Genomic DNA, 19,305 nt, shown 5'->3' with positions numbered 1-19,305 from the left:
AATCAACAAAAGTGGTTTCATAAAGGAACTGGGACAGAGGAGCAGCTTAACCAGAAGTTGAAACTAAATCCGAAACAGAAAAATTTGTGGGATCACATAAAAGTTGAGAAAACGAGAATCTGAATTTAGAAAATCTTTATAAGAGAGAGGGGTAAAGCCAAAGCGTGCTGTGGTGACAGACATCTACCAAAGAAGAAATGGTTAACTTAAAAGTGTCAAAATGCCAGTGTGAGGATTTAACAATAAGGGGTTTCAAACTTAGAAAACCAGGTTACTGTACTCTTTATTTTTTATATATATGTTTCCTAACAGATGTGTTTGTTTTTCAGTTGAATTGTGCACAACCTACATAACTTCTTCTTTAACATAGAAGAAGTATTAAAATGATTATAGTCCCACTTTTTTTGTCACATAAACCTGATATTTTAACTCGAATAGTACTATGAAATAGAAAAGAAATATTGTACATTTTAGATAAGACAAACCTTTGAATGTACATACATTTGAGTAAGAAATGTAAGAGGCACAAACATGTTTTTTTAAGTATGTTTTTTTTTATTGTCATTAAATCTAACAGTTTATCTGTTTTTGGGGTTTTTTCAGGGGGGGAGGGGGTTTGCATAAAAATCATGATGTTGGCATGAGAACATTTCTTACACATACTAAAACCTTGTTTTGAACCGTGCTTGCTTGTTCCAAGGTTAGTTAGACATTATAAGTGCTTTAACATAATTTACAATATTTCAACAATTATCACTATGAAAATGCAGTTTGGATAAAAAATCGACAGCTTTGAAATGTGTAAACATGACAATGTAAGTGCTTGAGATCTCATGATCCGGTTTATTAGAGGGCAGTGAGTTTAAACATGAGAAAAAAAATCCTGTTTTACTTGGATGTTAGTGTTGTTTTCTCTTTATTATAGTAAAAAACTACAAGTGTATAAAAATTAACAATGGAAATCCATAAGAGTATTAACTGGCACATTTTCAGGGTACTTTAAGGCAAAAATAGTGATGTCTGCTGAGGTAAACTTTAAATACTAAATTTCTGAAAATACTTATTTAAAAGTTTCTGAGGGCTTCACAAACATTACGACACAAATGAGAATAGTTTTCCTTTATATTAGTGTTGTGGTGATACAAAATATTCAGAGAAAACTTGCCCAGATTAAAAGTGAATAAAAGTGTACAGTTAGAGCAGAGAAAAATTTATCTCAAATGCACCAGCAGTCTCCTGGAAAACTGAACATTTAGGCCGTTCATAGTTGCTCATCCTGCTTTGGATTGAATGTGCACAAAGCAAATGTGAAAAAAGCCAAACAATAAAATGCCTGTACCTTTTTCCTGAATTTATCAGAAGTTTGTTTGGAAAAAAATCCTTCAGCGTACAGTTTTTGAACACATTATTGTTCTGTGCTATGCTTCTTCCTCCACAAAGCATTCTGCTTGTGCCTTCATAAAGTATCTATCACAGTGAATGATTCCCCTTTTGATAAAGATTGGAATTTTCAGCTTTAGCTGTTCTATAGCAAACCATTCTGCAGTGATGGCAGTAAACAGAGTCACCTTGCAGCATGTGGTTGAGGAGCAGGCGTCTTCAGACTAAAAGTGTCTCCGCTGGAGGAATGATGTGACGGAGCGTTGCCACACACCAACGACGGCTCTGCTTCTTTAATCTCCATCGCACGCTTGTAAAGTTCTGCAGCCCTCTCAAAGTCACCTTCCTCATAACTGCATTAGAAGACGAGATAAAAACAAAAGAAGTAAGAAAGAATGTAAGTAATGCAAAGTAAAAAAAAAAGGATAAGTAATCGTATTTTTCGTACCTTAGAACAGCGAGGTTCTTCAGGGTTTCTCCGACCCGCGGATGTGAGCGGCCCAAACTATCTTCATAGACTTTGAGTGCTCGCTCATAAAGTGGCAAGGCCTCACTGTGCTTCTTCTGTGAAAATAAAAGAAACCTGCAGGTAGCTTTTTGCCATAAAACCTAAAAATAATAACAGTTGAAACTACAAAAATAACAAATGCACACAACTGTCAACATACACTCCTGATCAAAATGTTAAGCTTAGTTGAAAAATTACAAGAATTTATATATGCACTGTTGAATCTTAAGGAGGTTCTAATAACAGCTTTAAAGTGCAAAGAGAAATGGAAGTGAGACTTAAAAAAAAAAATCTGAGTAAGCATTTTATTGCAAACAGCAATTAAACTGAAATAGTCCGTCCATCAGCTGATCAAAAGTTTAACTACACTGATATTTGTAGTGATGTTTGTAATGTATTGTGTACGAATATTTTAACAATGCACAGTAAATCAAGGAAGAGTATTTGATGATGAGTCTCACCAGTTGGCAGTAGAGAACAGCGAGGTTCACCAGTGCTGTGGCCACACTTGGGTGTTTGGGACCAAAACTTTTTTCCCTGATTTCCAGAGAAAGCTCATAGAGTGGAACGGCTTTCTCCAGCTTGCCCTTTGTAGTACACATCAAACCAAATATTAAATACCAAAAACAAAAATAAAACATTTTGAGGTTCACAAGAAAAGTATCTAAACATTTGGTTTTGATTATGTCTCACTCTGCGTTTATAGAGCATAGCCAGGTGCTTGACGGTGTACGCCAGAGAGGGGTGGTCTGGTGACAGGGCCTTCCTGCGGATCTCCAGCGCCCTCTCGTACATATCCTCGGCCGTTTCGTACTCCCTCCGTTCTGTGTGCAGCGCGGCCAGGTTGTTGAGAGACTGCGCGCAGTCTGGGTGATCTGGACCGAGGGCACGTTGGCGCATCTCCAGAGAGCGAGCCAGGAACACCTTGGCAGCACTGATGAGAGGTAAATGAAGAAGAATTTTATGGATATAGGTATACAAAAAAAGGATACTGGCAAATGTTGCTGCTTCAGGCTAGAAGTTCATGCTGGGTATTTATTATGCAGTGCTGAAGGTGAACTGATGTGGGTCTTACTCCAAGTTGTTTTGGAGGTAGTAGAGGACACCCAGCTCATTGAGCGTCTTAGCACAGTCTGCAGAGTCTTTCCCCAGGGTCAGCTCTTCTAGCTGGAGGGCTCTACGTCTCAACAAAGTGAATCCATACTGATACAGGATTAAAAAAAATAATACAGTAGGTTTAAGATGTTCAGTTAAGTCAGTATGATACTAATTTACTTGAGTAGTGGACTACATAAGGGATCATTTTTAATAACAGTAGATATCAAAGTGTTATATTGGAATTGTATGCGATAGCCCTACTTAAAGTAGTGTGAAATAGTGACGTTTAAGGCAAATGAGTTGGTAGGGCTACAGTCGTCACTGAGGCTGCATTGGGTTTACCCATCTTGGAACATCTGTTGCATGTCTTCCTTCTTTCCTATCAAGTTACTGTTAGATAAAGGGAACACAAGCTTTCAAAATTAGTGCACTGGGAGATGTACAAAGTTGGAATATTGTTTTGAAACCAATCCTTCTCCATAACATTATCCCAGACCTCTTTGCTGCGCTCCTTGGTCTTCATGATTCTGTTTTCTCTCTAATGTTTTTGATTAAACCTCTGACGCATTAACGCAACGTATAGATTTACTGATATTAAAATGCACCCAGGTGGACTCTGTTAACTAATTACGTGACCTCTGAAAGTAATAAGTTCAACTGGGATCATTTAGGGGGATAGCTGTACAGTGAAGGGTTGAGTACCATTCCACATCAGAATTGTTTTTATTTTTGCCACCCTTAGAAAACCAATTATAGTTTTCCTTCCACTTAACAATTATGAATCACTTACTATTTGAATTATTTTTGATGATTTTATTTAAGTGCGTTAGAGCAAACGGATCTATATTTAAATACAAGTCAGACTTTTGGATTTAAGCGGAAAACATTTTTAAAAACATGTATCAGTTTCCTTCCACTTCACAATTCCTCATTATTTGTTGGTCTCTCACAAAAAAGCCAAATAAAATATGTTAAAATTGAGGGAACACAAGTTATTTTGCAATTTCTCATATGTTAGTATCTGTAGAATTCCCTCACCATCTGACCTTTTTGTCGCGCTGTCTTTTGCCGAATCCTTACTGACCTCTTCCTGAGTTTCTCAGCTTGTTCATACCTGATGGTTAAAGTGCAAGAAATAACCAGTCTTGAATGTAAATTAGATTATGTAATGAAAAGCTGAATAGTCTTCAAACTAATATAAATGATCAAATTAGTTTGAGAGTACTGTACACAAAAGCTACATTTACTTGTTTTGCTTCTGGTAAAGCATGGCGAGTGACTCCAGCTCCTGTGCCACAGCAACATGCTCAGCGCCGTAGGCGTTCTCGCTTATCTCAAGTGCTTGCTTGTACAGCTGTTCAGCATTCCCATACTTCTTCCACTGGACATAAACTCCAGCCAGCTGGTGCAGGGAGCGTGCAACGCTGGGATGGTCAGGATCCAGGGCTGTCTCTCTGATCTCAAGAGACCTTTGCAAAGGAGCAACAGCCTACAAAAAACAAAAAAAACCCCATCTACATCAGCCAGACAGAAGTGTTGATAGATTTCTAAGTATGACCAAAACAAACAAGATCTACCTGACTTGGCAGGCCCAGGTCTTTGAGAAACCGACCTAAAGTTTCATAAAGGTTTGCAAGCTTTGTCATACTGTCCTCGCTTTCACAGCTCTTCTCGTAACATTTTAGGGAATCAAAATACTCAGTTGCCATGGAGCTTTTGTCTTTGCCCACATACTGCCAATAAGCCAGCAACTCAGAGAAATGACCCCTGGGGAAGAAAAGCAAGCGGCAATACCTCAGAATGAGGAATATCATCTCATAACTATACACGTTTTCAGTCAACACAAATATTTACCTCTTGTAAAGGTTTTGGGAGACAAAGAGGTTCAAAAGACTGAGCTGAAGTTTGGTTTTGTCCTCCTGCTGTTGGAACAGCCAGGGAAGCTCATCTGCAACTCGCCATGTGACGCAGTCCTGGCTACAAATTTACAAATAATGATTTGAGTTTCACCAAATGAAGCAATGCGTAACGCAAATGTTAGAGGGATGGACGAATATTCTGCACAACCTGAGCTGCTGGTTGAAGTAATGGATTAGTTTCTCTCTGTAAGAAGCACAACCACTTCCTCCACCTAGGAACTCCAGCCTCACAGCCTCACAAGCCTGAAAAGCAGACAGATAATAATAAAAAAACACAACACTTTCACTCACAAATATTAGTATGACATCTATTTTAGAAATGTACAAATTACATTAAATCTATTAACATAGTAATGTTGGACCTCACATATATAGATTGACTGAAATCTTAAAAGTTAAACAGTCCACATCACAGAGTGGTTTTGGACAGCCAGGTATAGAAGCACATTAGAAATTAGACTGTCATTAAACTGTTGATATACAGTTAATAAAAATTAGTCAGGACAATTTTTTTTTCTTCCATTTAACTTTCCATTAATATGCTTAAATACTATCCTCTGTGAACTGTCCTCTGATAACATGTCCATAATATAACATTTCCGTCCGGTGTTGTATACTATTCAAACTACCTGAAAAACTGAATTTTGGATTCTTAATTAAATTGACAGAAATAAGCTCTGGAAATATGCTACTGTGTGGCATTTGAGTTTTTAAACTATATCTCTAAAATAAATTAACTTTTTCATGGCGCTCTATTTTATTGAGATGTACTTGTTAATTGTTTGTGGAAATGTACAAACAAATCCTGGAATCCTGGAACAGTTTATCTAAAAAAAATCAGTACCACAATGGGTCAGCAGGTGTCAGCATGTCTACTTCATGGTTTACCATGTTAGCATGGTAAACCATGATGATGAAGTGAATCAAATATGATCCACCTGTATGAGGGGCCGTTTAGGACAAAATTTACGTTTTGTCTCTCACACACTACCAAAAAGTCTCGCATACTCCAAAAAAGTAGCCACGCACACTCCAAAAAATTACGTTTTGTCTCTCACACACTACCAAAAACTCTCGCATACTCCAAAAAAATAGCCTCGCACACTCCAAAAAATTACGTTTGGTCCCTCACACACTACCAAAAACTCACGCATACTCAAAAAAATAGCCACGCACACTCAAAAATTACTCACGCACATTCAAAAAATACTCAAATTGCGTATACACACACTACTAAAATGTCACACACACACACACAAACGTTAACTTTCTCGCTCACATACACTACTACCAGCTCGCTCACCAGAAACGTTAACTTTCTCGCACACATACACTACTACCAGCTCGCTCACATACACTACTACCAGCTCGCGCACATACACACAAACGTTAACTTTCTCGCTCACATACACTGCTAACAGCTCGCACACACACAGACGTTTATCTCTCACATACACAAGACTAAAGTTGAACACACACACAGTACTAAGACTCGTTTTATGTATGTATGTATGTTTTTTGAGTATGCGTGAGTTTTTGGTAGTGTGTGAGGGACAAAACGTAATTTTTTGGAGTGTGCGAGGCTATTTTTTTGGAGTATGCGAGAGTTTTTGGTAGTGTGTGAGAGACAAAACGTAATTTTTTGGAGTGTGCGTGGCTACTTTTTTGGAGTATGCGAGACTTTTTGGTAGTGTGTGAGAGACAAAACGTAAATTTTGTCCTAAACGGCCCCTCATACACCTGCTTCTGCATGGAAATATCTGGTTTCAGAGGTAATGCTTATAAAGACATCTGGCCTCTATGCTACTGGAAGAATCATTTTAAGCAGAAAAAATGATGCCACTACAAAGACACGGAACTGGCTGTAAGCTGGATGAATCCAAATTATGCTGAGGTTCCAGCCAGAAAATGGACACTTCTCTGACAAACAAGAACATTATCATTTAGCTGCTCTTTAATCACAGCACTTGAATATATTGCACTTGTATATATTTTGCATTTTCTTTCTCTGTGTGTTCTTGCCAGTGAGCCCGTTTACCTGCAGGTGCTGAAACCTGATGAGTCCACAGCGAAGGGTCACAATGCAGAGTCTGTTCAGGTGGTAGAGCAGAGAAGACAGAGCGGCCCACTCTAGCTCTGGGAAAAGATCTAATGCCTCTGACTCGCTCACTCCGTTGTGGCTGGAAAATACAAGGCACAGCATCTAGGAGAGAAAAAAATACAATATGCAAATCCTTCTGCAGAGCATCAAAAAGTATGCAGTCTAATGTGAGTATTTGTTTATCTAGTAATGCAATAACACCAAAGTCCAAAAATTCCTTTGTTTTACCTCTTTCATTATGTGTCTCTCTCTGTCTGTGTTGAGGAACTTTAACATCATTTTAAGCGCCAGGCGGAACAGAGACAAGGTGTCCTGACACTGCAGACACTGCTCCAAGCTCTTCTCCAGAGACCAGCCAGATTGAAAACTATGAATCCAAAATATGCAGAATTATCCTTAAAAAATTTAATGTAACAGAAAATTGTCAGAGAAATAAACATAGTCTACAAAAATGTTAAAAATGTTTTCCCAGCAAGTCAGACAAAATGCACTTATACACAAATACTAAAAGTAGGTAATTGAAAATTCTGATATGTTTTAAGAATTACAGTCCGGTTCACAAGCAGTTTTTGAAAAATTAAATAGGATTTGAAGGGAATTGTCTGTAACTGTCAAAATATGACCCTAACAGGATCAAAGAATCTAAGATCAATCCTGATCTAACCAATCCAAAACCAAACATCTACAATTTTCTTCACTTTCCTATTTTTCTGCACATAAAGAACCAAAAAGTTGACACAACAGACCTGGTGATCATCCTTGCCAACAGTGTGACATATAATGCGTTGCATGTCGATGCAGAGCGGCAGTGCCTTTCCAGCTTTTTCTCCTACAACAAAATTACAAAATGTATAGGTTTTACAAAAACAAACATTTGTTTTCTATCTCAAATACTTCAACCAAGCAGTCTGACCTGATCCTTGGTGAGCCTGAAATCCATGGTTTGACACTCTGCACTGACTACACTCTTGACTTCTCTGGCACTAAGTGGGTCCAAGTGAAGTGTGGGCCACAACCTTAAGAGAAAAAGTATCGTTTTTTTTACAGATGCAACTAAAAAGTGCACATTTAGAAATGCTAGCAAATGCTTACCAAATTAAACATTCTTTATTATTTCTTATAAGAAGAGTGATCAATTATCCAGCCTGAATGATACTAGAACCTTGTTGATGGCTACAGAAGAAGCATGCAGTTTCTCTGCAACTCAATCAGGGATGTTTACCCAAATATATTTATGGGAGTGTATGTATAAATCTGGGCCTGTAAGTTCAGTTTTAAACCTATATGGATCACACTAATAAATTCAAAGTTTTGCAGTCAGAGTTATTACCTCCACGCCTGAGGACACGTCTCTACATTGACAGACACAACCACTCTGACTTTTACAGGAAGAGGGTCGATCAGCCACTTCATGTGTCTTTCAGCTTGCTGAAATGGACAAAAATTATTCCTGAAATGTGGAGTTAAACCGTACAGGCTGGGATAAAATATGTTCAGTGTTGGGTTTAAATTAGAGAAGGGCTATACCTTTATTTGGTCGACTGAGTCAATGATAATGATGATGTTTCCTTGGTGCCGTGCAGATAGTCTCTCCAGCCAGCGAGGAAACTCTTCCAAAATCTTACTGGGATCCATGGATAAACCAGAAATGGACCAAAAGTGCTGCAGCAACTAAGTGACAAAATATTAACAGTAAACGGATTCTCCTATTTGTCAAGTAAAACATGTTTTTGGTTGAAGCATGTCACTCTTTACCTTCACTGTGAGGCGTTTGATAATGAGAACTGGCTCAGAGCTTATGGAAAGTGGGCGGCCGACAAAATGATAAAGGAACAAAGTGTTTGGGGATTGCTTCTGCTGCAGCTCAATCCTGCAGAAATAAAACAATTCACGTCTAACAGGAAAACCACACAAAGCTAAAAAGAATACCCTTTATAATAATCCATCACACTGATTATATCCTGCATCAACTTCTCAATCAAACAATCAATCAAACTTTATTTAAAGAGTACTTTTCATACAAAGCAGTGTTAACAGTAGTGTTAAAAAAGATTGGCAGAAACACACTGACAATTAAACTAACTAAACACACAATACAATAAAAAATAAGACTATATTTTTTAAAATTCTTAAGTAATAAAACACAAATAAATACAAAACATGAACTACATTTAAGAGCCAAACTGAAGGAATGGATCATTAAGTTGGTTTAAACAGATCTTAGCCAATATAACTGATAAATGTATTTTATGTGCAAAACTCATCTCACCATTTGGAAAGCAAGAGAGACTTTCCTGAGCCTGGACCGCCAGACACCAGCAGAGGCGGGGTGGGAGGTGGGGCAGCTATCATGTCGTTTAAACGATCTATATACTGAGAAGGGCAGCGCACGCAGCACAGAGCGACAGATATTAATGAATAGAAAGTAAGGCATTTTGAAGGTAATGATAGAGATTAGAACAGAATATGCATGCATGTTGTACCTTTTGAAAACCTAATTGGGAGGTGGTGCTGCTGCAAGCCTGTTGGTAGGACTCGATCTGCTCCTGTTCGTCATGCAGATCCCAAAGCACGTCTCCCAGGTCTTCCTCACGGCCCTCGTCTATGGCAGCATCCTTAGAGTCATCATCTCCTCCTTCAAAACCCAACAATTCCTATACAAACAGGGTAAAATTCAGTGTTTAAAAATCATGGAGAGAACAGGCAGTCAAAAATTATTTCTGTATACACCTCCCTTAAGGTGATAAAACATAACAAACCAATGTATTTGAATAATGGTACACCTGTTTGATGACTTTCTCTAGCTGAGCATAAATCAGGCTAGCCCCTTCTTCTGCAGAGCTGCTGTGATCCACCACCTGGGGAATATTTAAAATGAAAGACTATGAATCTGAATTTTGTTCTATATTTAGTAATGGATAGATGATAAACATTATGATAAACACTGAATGATAAACATGTTGTAATATTATTAACAACTCTTGGTGAACAGTAAGGTCAAAGCAAAAAATATTATTAATACTATGTCAGATATTACAGACTATTAAAAGCCTAAATGTAAGGTTTACACAAAGCTTTAATTTTAAAAATATTATACCTTTCCCAGAACAAAATTTCTAGATTGCACAAGAGTGCAAAACATTGACCACAACTTCAGCAAATAATGAAACAGAACAATGGTGAATATGGTTTTCATGTTTTTAAATTTTGGTCAAATTAAAAAAAAACAAAAAACAAACTTTAAGATCTATGACACCTTTGTTATGTTTATAAAAACACAAAATACAGGGTTCAGTGCTTTGAATCTCAAACTCTGTCTGAAACCTTGTTAGAACATGACTTAGAGGCAGAAAAAATGCCTTTTACTTTCAAAAAAGGATTCTCTTTCTGAGACTCAAAAACAAAAACTAAATATAAATGGAAAAAAAACAAATTGCAATGTGCTAAATCCACGTTAGGGAATGTAATTGTTATGTCTATAAATGTCCAAAATCCTGTCATTTCAGAAAATGCAATAAGGAATAAAGTCTGCTAAATTTTCCTCTAATCTGATATATCTAGACTAAAAGAAAATAAAGACATAAAATGCTTCCATGCTTCCTCACAGATAGTGCAGGAGTTCTGTGATTAAAAAGTAGTAGTGAGACAAAACATACCCACTATATGAAAGCTTCTATATATAAAGATGGGAAAACTAAATGAGCTGAAAGAGGAGTGTTTTATTTGTTTAGCCAAAGTAAACACATTCCCTTCATTTTCAGCCTGTTTTAACAAACACAAGATGGTTTGGGTAACTATAAAACGTATAACAGCTTACAGTGAACTGAAATAATAATCCCAGAAACATTTAATGTATAAGCTCCAGACCTTGACTTTGGCAGCCTTGTCTGCAGCATTAATCCTTTCCAACAGCTGCCTAATGGGTCCAGTCAAACCCCTGTCCTCTTCAGTCCTGAGGTACAGCACCAGTGGATGTCCATCTGGGTTTTTAACAAAAGCCTCCTCACAATCTTCCACCACAGGGCTGCAAAAATGAATGTTTGTCACAACATTATAAAGATCCATTATTTCTGAAGACAAAAACTTTTAGGCAAGTTATTAATACAAAAATTATTTCTATTTGATAAATGTCAAAGTACTGAGAGAGTTTACATGGAGTAAAATTACTCTGCATTTACATAATTTGGAAAATCTCAGATTCGCAGAAAATTGCTGACTAGATCACACCCATTTTGTCCAATAATTTGCCCTGAATAGTCGACTTCATCTGCTGTAAAAATAAAATCTGTGAACAAAGAAATAGGTTTCACTCTACCACAGTGAGGTAATTCTCAAAACCTTATTTTGAAGACTTTGCCTGTCGCAAAACTCAAACTCAGCTGTTCTCCTTAAAAAAGATGTTTTTGACCCTACAGAAAAGTTTTTAATCACACAGGATGTGCAGTCAATACCTTGTAACGGTGGATTTGAGAAGAAGCACACATATTGAACTTCGCTCGATTTCCTGCCTCCGCACCATAGCGTATGAAGCAGCATTCTCCTCTGGGAAGTAAACGTTTAAGTAGAAATGGCCCAGACCCTCACACATTCTCCGTAACACTACAGAGTGTTTCTGTCAATAAAACAAATGACATTTAAAAGAAAATTATTATTGAAAGCTCCTACCAATTCAAATAACTGCTTAGACACATCACTACTTTGTCATGTGAGGACAGTACACTGGAATAAAAGTCCCAAGTTAACATTAATCATGTACAACCTCTTCCTAAATTTCCCCATTCAGTTTAAAGTTAGATTTTAGACTTGGACAAAAGTCACAGAACCTCTTGTTCTGGGTTCCGAAGACCCAATAAGATCCTGATAATGTATTTATTTTATTTAAAACAGTAATTTTCTATGTTCACTTTTAAAAATTACTCTGTAAATTCATTTGTGTAGTGCTTCGCTCCTTCTCAGTTTATACTCTTTGTTGCGATTTAGTTAATCACCACTGAAGCAATATTGTTTGATTTGTGACTAACTTGATTAGATTTTAGTTTAGAAAGCAAGCTATTCATTTCTTCAGACAGACACGAGACTGACCAAGTTATGAACATTAGTATAGTTAAATGTACTTTAAATCTGCTCCAGTCATTAAACACCAAGTCAGATACATGTCTTTCAAACAGCCATGTCTATGAAGGTGCATTACACATATTATATAAATCTCAAAATATCCCCTAAAAACAATATTTAGTTGCTGACTTTAAACTTCAATCAAACTGACCTTGACAAAGATCTCCATCTCTGCTTTGGTATCTTGTGTGGAGATTAGGTAGCAGCGCACGGTGTTACTCCATAAGGCCTGGGGTACATGAGGTGACACTTGAAGTAGACTGGCCACCGCAGCATCCCAGTCATCTGAAGGAAGAAAAACATGTGACACTAATGCGGCCTACATGTTAGAAACTAATCAATTTTTAAACAAACTCTCTGTGATATATCAGTGGTGTTAAAAGGAATAACAAACTCACAATTTAGTTGCAATTATTGTGGAATATACTAACATTATTATTTATTTTGTTTTTATTTGATGGTCTGGGAAAATAGGTTAGAAACAGATGACACATTGAGACAAAGAACCAGTCTATTTTTAAAAGTAAGAGATGAGCCTTTGTAAACAAGAAGTCCACTCAACCGCAGTGACTAATTTTTTATCTTCCTATCACTACAGGATGACTTTGTAATCATTTTCTTACCTCTGCTGACATTTGCAAACGGTCCTTCCACATCTATTAAACTGTGTGCAAACTCCGGTCCTCTGAATGTCTGTTGCAGCTGCATCATGCTACCCATAGAAGGTTCACTTCCCAGCACCCCACCAGACCAGTATTCACACTGAGTTCCTACAGCTGTAGAATACAAGAAGAGTATGTGGATTTAAACACAACTAGAAAGAAAAAGAACAAAACTGACCCTGATGTGTGTAGATATTTGCATCTTACCAGTCACAGTGGTTTGATTATCATCTGAGTCAGAGTCATTAGGGCTAAACATGTGAATACCCTGAGTCTGCAACTGTTGCAATTTGGCCTCCAGATCCCTCTTTGCACGCAACAGATCTTGTATCTCTTTCTCTTTTGTCTCTCGGAAAATCTAAATTTAAGTAAATACCCAGTTTAAATTACTGGTACAAATTTTAAAAACTGCTGCCACAAATGTATAAAACGTATTGGTGCATCTTACCTTAAACTGCCGTTTTACTTTGTCCCTGTCATGCTCAAATGTGGCAGCTCTCTCCATAGCTTGGTACTTTGTCTCAAGAGCAGCCTCTTTCTCTCTGAGAATCTTCTGGTAGGTTTTCTGAAGAGCCTGTCAAACCCCAGCAGAACAGTTTAAACACAAACTTTCCTATAAATACAGTTATATGAACATGTATTTGCTACAATAGAGATTTCTTCTTCTTTTGCTTTTCTGCCACTATAAAATATTGCAGAGCATCAAAAAACTACGTTGATGTTGAACAAAGACTTGCCTAAACACAAAATACACTTTATTTAGTAAATTAAATAAATGTTCTTAATTCACCCTGGTACTATGTGAAGGGGGGTAAATACTTCATAGAGGAGAAGGGTGCTTCATTCTTTTTTTTTTTAATCAGGTTGTGTCTGATCACTTAAAACATTAAAAAGCACAAACAAAACAAATATGCAAGGAGAGAAATACTTTTTGACAGAACTACATGTTACTGAGTGATTTCGATATGTAGCTCTTTATTAACCTGCAGCTCGGCTCTTAACCTCTTGTTCTCCACGTCCAATTTGGCCTCCTTCTTCTGCATGGATGTGACCTCGTTATTTTTGCTGACGCGAAAGATTTCATACTCCTTACGAAGTCTCTCGTACTCTGCAGCATACTCCAGGTCCACGGAGCCCGTGGATTTGAAACTGGCCCCGATAACTCGAGGTCCACGGCGGAAGGAGCTGCGAAGGAGTCGGGCTTTGGGCTTAACTTCAACGGGTATCTCACATGCTTCCCCTCCCTCACCGCCATATCCATCCTCGATCACCTCTCCTGGACTGACCAAAGAGGATGCGGTGCCCATAATGTCGAAGATCCAAGATATTAGCTTTTTCAGATCAACATAGCTGCTACGGAGCCGTGAAAAACAGAGAGCGGATGGACATTTTTATCTACCGAGACTGAAACAAGAATGAGGTTGTTTCCACTACATTGCCACAACGCAACAGTTACAAAACTAAACTTGGTTAACATAGTAGAGACAAGCATCAAAATGTGACAAAACACCAGCAACTAGAACTATATTTAAGTAGTCCTATAAGACTAAAATACGAAAAGACACACTTAAATAACGCAACGTGGCCGTTTAACAAACTATTTGATGTTGTCACATGCTAAAAATGCAAAAACTGCAACAAACCCATTTCGATAAACATTTTTGTCTCGAAATATTACACACTGCTAGTTTGGGTCGAAAAGAATACTTGTGAAGCTAGGATTAAAAAAACAGGCACAGAACGGTCCGCTCCCTTTTTCACAGCTTCTTCCTGGCTGCCTTGGTAACAAACTCAGAGTACGGAAGCCGTAAAAAGTCAAATTGGACTTTTAGTTGTTTTGAAGGAGTTTACTCTACTGGCAGGTTGTTTAATTAATTCCAACCGACTTAATTATCACGCATTACAATGCTTTGGAAACACTCTATAAAAACATTTAAAGGTTTTTGCATTTTGTGATGTTGCAAGCTTAAATGTAGTGCTTAGCCTACATGTGAAATGGAAGGAAAAAGATACTGTTTTTCCACTTTTTTTTATTTTATTATTCTGATACTGAAAAAAACCTTTGGGACAGTCTAGCAATATTTATACTACGTTTCACTGAGGTGCACTCTGTTAACTAATAAGGTGACTTCAGAGTGTTATTGGTGGGACTGAATTATACTATGGTCTGTCAGAGTAAAGGTTGCTGAATACATACGCACCCCAAACCTTTCACATTTGTATTTCTAAAAAAATATTGATCATGTATCATTAACTTTTCACTTCACAACTATGCACTGCACTGTGCATTGCTTTGTGTTGGTCCTAATAGAACAGATCAAAGTTTGTGGCCATAACATGAAATGTGAAAAGATTAGGAAGCATAATTATCTTTGTATGACAGGCACACTATATTATTTTATATAGGCCAGAACTACTTTTACATGAGCTGTAAAGCTGTATTTATCAATAAGAAAAAGGAAGTTTTAGAAACGTTTTAGTTCCTCTATGGTTTCTACTTTAACTGTTCCAAGAACTTTCTCTGAAGTAGAACTCTGCCTTTTTCTATTTGATCTTTAGTGTTCAGCATTTCTCGTTTAGGAAAGAAATTTGTATTTGCACATTTCTTTATTCTTTTGAGTATTTTATCTGCATAGAAATAGTGAATTAACATCATTTGCATGCATATGAAGCAACGACACACATGCATTGCTTAACAATTTTTCTCTATTGGTAATGCCATAAGTTTCATGGTACTCACCTTTCCTTGTCAAGACAAGTTATTTTCCAGATGTTTCATGCAGATGCAAGAGTCATGAGAGAAAGCACCTATGTGCTGGTTTTCTGCTGGGCTTTCTTCTATTTCCTGCAGAATTTGCAAATGTAGTTGCCTCATTCAAATAACTGTTTTCAAAATATATAGGAAAGCGATTTGGCCTTGCCTTGGCTAAAAGTCTAAGAAGAATGTGATTTCACTTCTCTTCTGATATGGTTGTCAAATTTCTGAGAGCTGTCAATTGTTACACAAAGGTTTCTTGTATAAAATTAGTCAAAAAGAGCAACCTTCTTTGAAAATTGTGACAGGTCAGTCTACCCTTAATGTTCATAGTTTAATTGATATTAAGGACATTCATTATGGTATTTTAAAGGAATGGTGTTATGCCTAATCTTGTAATAAAAGGTCTTGATAGTAGTACAAACATATTGAACAACACAAGTGTGATTTTACTACACATGGAAACGTACTATTGTATTTGGAAAATATTGATTTTCTAAAAGAACTGGTCAAACCTGTCAGAAACCCACAAGAGAGCGTATTTGCACAAAAAAAGCATTTTAATCCAATCTTTGTTCATAATAAAGAAAAACAGAAAGTACCTTTTCCTATAAAATATATTGCCCCCAATTTAACAAAAAAAAAATTGGCGGTTATTATAAGACAAAAAATATAGAACATTTGAAAGGGAGAAAATCTTTTGAATGCAATCTAAAGCTAATAGAGTAGGCAGAGCTTTAAGTTCCTTGAAAACTTGTTAGACCATAAGTATGTCACAGTTTCATTTTCTTTTAAATTTTTGACACTATAAGGTTATAAGCTACACTCTGACTGTTGAATGTACAGAGATTTATCTATTTCATTTAACATCAGTCAAAAGTACCAGAAAAAGTCATATCAAACTCTTTAGAATAGAATAGAATAGAATAGAATAGAAGTACTTTATTCATCCCAGCAGGGAAATTACTTCGCAGTTACAGCATAGAGACAAGACACAATAACAACTACCACAGAGTAGTAGTTGTAGATAAAATAAAAATAAAAAATAAAATGCTATAAATTGTAAAAATATGAATGCTGTTAATATAAAAGCAACTTAAGAGCAGTCCTTGCAAAGATAAAAAAAATGCAGATATGTATATGTAAATATATGTACAGCAAGTGTGCCACAGTGCCGTTGTGCAAAATCGGACTGATTAGTGCAGAACAATGATTTAGCTTTTATTGTACAGTGAGATGGCATGTGGCAGGAAGGATTTCCTGTATCTGTCCCTATGACAGCGGAGCTGGAGCAGCCTATGTGAGAAGGTGCTCCGCTGTCTGTCCACTATGTTGTGGAGAGGGTGCTGTTTATTGTCCATAATAGACAGAACCTTCTTCAGTGTCCTCCTCTCCACCACAGTTTCCAGGGACTCCAGCCTTAGTCCCAGTACAGTATTTTTTTTACATTCTAGTAAATGCTTTACAGATTTGAAAAATAAAAATATTTCTCCAAAGTTCTCTTTGATGTGTTAAATTATAGTTACAAGACCTTCCAATCTTTAAAATGTCCAACAATAAGACAGCCATTTAGCAAGAATTTTACTTTGATGCTTACAGAGACGGGTTCTGAGTTTTAAAGAACAGATGAAGAAACGTATTCCTGTAAACTCGGTTCAAGAAGAAATACATGACAGGGTCCAGTACACCGCTGATGCAGCTCAGCGCAGATGTGATCTGATTGGCTCTTTTCAATGACAATGACTCCAACCTTCCAGCTATACTTTGAGTGTATATCACCCTGCACACGTGATAGGGAACAAATGCAAACATGAAGTTTAGCACTACAAGTACGATCATTTTCATAGCTTTGTCTTTAACTGGACGCTCTTCTTGTTGTTTCAGGTTCCTCAGTTTTAAGAGAATCACTAGGGAGGTGATAATTATGGTGGTGAAGGGAATAATAAAAGCAACTATGGTGGAGATCAAAGATTTGGGTGATGTTCTTTCAAGGTACAGCATGCTGCAATTGTTAGGTGAGTTGTTTTGGTTTTTTTGTGAGAAAAGTGCTGGAATCATAGACACAATGACTATCACCCACAGTATGGTCACACCTATATGTGCATACATAGGCTTCCTTACCACCTGGGACCTTAGAGGTAAAGTCACAGCTATCAATCTGTCCAGGCTGATGAAACTCATCAGGTAGAGACTACAGTACATGTTCAGGTAAAATAGAAAGCCTGACAGCTGACATAGGATGTCTCCAAAGGGCCAGTGGCTGCCAGACAGGTGGTAAACTATGCGCATAGGTAAAATAAGGACATAGCAGATGTCGGCAATAGCCAGATTTCTCAGGAAGACCTTGGAGGGTGAAGTGCCCTTCTGATGACAGAATGCCCACAACGCCAAGGAGTTCCCAGGTACAGCAATGATGAAGATCAACATGTAAAACACGGCAAGGACAATATCCCACGGAGGTAATCTGGTCTCATTCCCCGAGGAAGTATTTGCATGTGTCATGGCAAGGAGCGGTCTAGTGAAGGGTAAAGCATATTGTGTAGTCAGTGATTATCACTCTTGGCACATAAAGGTTTGTCTTAATAAAATTGAAGCATGTTAGGTGTTTATTTTTGTTGTTTTTTGTGATTATGGCTACAGATAATGGAAAAAAAACCAGTTTCTCTGAAAATTAGAACATTGAATGAGACAAATCAACAACAACAACAAAAAAACTTTTACTACAATAATATCTCCTTTTTGATTTTAATATGCTCAATGGGCTGGATATTAGGTTCTTACTCCATGTACCCCAGGCTTTAACTTACAACCATGCTGGATTTCCTGCACTTTAAAAGTGAGATGACAAAAGTTGCCAAAAGTATTGAGATGCCCCTCCAAGTTATTGAATCCGTGCGTTCCAATTATTTCTATGGTTATCTCTACAAGTATTTGTGACAAAAATGAAGAACTGAGACATAATCCGCACTAAGACCCTTCTCATGGCTCTGATTGGTTGTTTCTAGATTGCACTGGGAGAAAGCAGATGAACTCCGTATTTTCACAGATTATCTGTCTCATAGCATACTGTATATATTTTATAAAAGTTACATACTGCAGCTTTAAGGTTCACATATGTATAAATTCAAGCATCTAAACGTTTTTGGCAATAAAATGTATGAATATAATGACAACTATCAAAAGGTCACTTGTCAAGAAAGAAGGAACTCATCGGCTTCCTCTTTATAAGTAGGATGCATTTATATAATGTACCTATAACTCTTACTTTTTTCATTTGCCTTCCTGAGAATTACTGTGAGTAAAGGGTGATGTCAACTGTCAACCATTTAAATATCACTTTCTTGCAGTTTAGTTTTATATTACCTGGTTAAATATGTGAAGGTTATTAATCACAATGTATAGCCTTCAAACAAGTATATAGCAGAAATAAGTACAGAAAAAGTAGTAAATGTGCAAATATTCTTTAGACTAAGTTATTAGAGATCTCTAAATTATTAGAGATTTAAAGTCTCTAATAATCTTACCTGTAGTTGTAGTTGGACCCCGTTCTAAAATATGCTCACTAAGAGTGGAAGACTTCAGTGCGTGACTGAGAAACTGATAGTCAAGCAGAAGTGAGATATCTATCATTATGGTTTGTGGTATGTTAACCCTTATATATGCATACAACCCCCCCCCCCCCCCCACACACACACACACACACACACTCCCATACACACATTGCCATGTGACGCAGGAAGCAAGACAGGAAACATGTATGTATATAA

General features: G+C 37.1%; 2 protein-coding genes across 3 annotated transcripts; both read right to left on the bottom strand.

Annotated features, from left to right (window-relative positions):
* Window positions 1-564: 564 nt before the first annotated feature.
* On the bottom strand, window positions 565-14,672 carry nphp3 (nephrocystin 3). Of its 2 annotated transcripts, XM_005798588.2 has the most exons (27): window positions 13,767-14,665; window positions 13,232-13,357; window positions 12,991-13,141; window positions 12,745-12,897; window positions 12,273-12,406; window positions 11,458-11,618; window positions 10,874-11,030; window positions 9,790-9,864; window positions 9,490-9,660; window positions 9,276-9,379; window positions 8,762-8,876; window positions 8,534-8,677; window positions 8,337-8,434; window positions 7,920-8,022; window positions 7,753-7,835; window positions 7,235-7,373; window positions 6,944-7,108; window positions 5,054-5,148; window positions 4,841-4,963; window positions 4,564-4,753; window positions 4,234-4,475; window positions 4,025-4,100; window positions 2,964-3,091; window positions 2,582-2,822; window positions 2,350-2,475; window positions 1,829-1,944; window positions 565-1,733 (listed from the first exon to the last, which is right to left on the bottom strand). In XM_005798588.2, the coding sequence occupies exons 1-27, from the start codon at window positions 14,088-14,090 to the stop codon at window positions 1,565-1,567; spliced, it is 3,909 nt and encodes a 1,302-aa protein (XP_005798645.1). In that variant the 5' UTR covers window positions 14,091-14,665; the 3' UTR covers window positions 565-1,564. The 2 variants fall into 2 exon arrangements, with proteins under 2 accessions (XP_005798645.1, XP_023181996.1); XM_023326228.1 differs by lacking the exons at window positions 565-1,733; window positions 1,829-1,944; window positions 2,350-2,475; window positions 2,582-2,822 and having other exon boundaries at window positions 2,970-3,091; window positions 4,033-4,100; window positions 13,767-14,672.
* A 2,298-nt stretch (window positions 14,673-16,970) lies between these two features.
* On the bottom strand, window positions 16,971-19,189 carry LOC102223453 (uracil nucleotide/cysteinyl leukotriene receptor-like). The gene is made up of 2 exons (XM_005798622.2): window positions 19,063-19,189; window positions 16,971-18,053 (listed from the first exon to the last, which is right to left on the bottom strand). Exon 2 carries the CDS (start codon window positions 18,038-18,040, stop codon window positions 17,132-17,134), a length of 909 nt encoding a protein of 302 aa, XP_005798679.1. The 5' UTR covers window positions 18,041-18,053; window positions 19,063-19,189; the 3' UTR covers window positions 16,971-17,131.
* Between the last annotated feature and the right edge of the window lie 116 nt (window positions 19,190-19,305).

Source organism: Xiphophorus maculatus, chromosome 21 (genome assembly GCF_002775205.1).
Source record: "Xiphophorus maculatus strain JP 163 A chromosome 21, X_maculatus-5.0-male, whole genome shotgun sequence".
Taxonomy (NCBI): Eukaryota; Metazoa; Chordata; class Actinopteri; order Cyprinodontiformes; family Poeciliidae; genus Xiphophorus; species Xiphophorus maculatus.
This window is presented reverse-complemented; position numbering and strand designations above follow the sequence as displayed.

Coding starts and splice junctions, on each gene's coding strand:
- LOC102223453 (XM_005798622.2), bottom strand. CDS start 18,040: ATGACACATGCAAATACTTCCTCGGGGAATGAGACCAGATTACCTCCG.
- nphp3 (XM_005798588.2), bottom strand. CDS start 14,090: ATGGGCACCGCATCCTCTTTGGTCAGTCCAGGAGAGGTGATCGAGGAT. Junction 9,661..9,789: donor TAGAGAAAGTCATCAAACAG/GTGTACCATTAT, acceptor CTGTTTGTATAG/GAATTGTTGGGTTTTGAAGG. Junction 4,101..4,233: donor CTTTACCAGAAGCAAAACAA/GTAAATGTAGCT, acceptor TTTAACCATCAG/GTATGAACAAGCTGAGAAAC.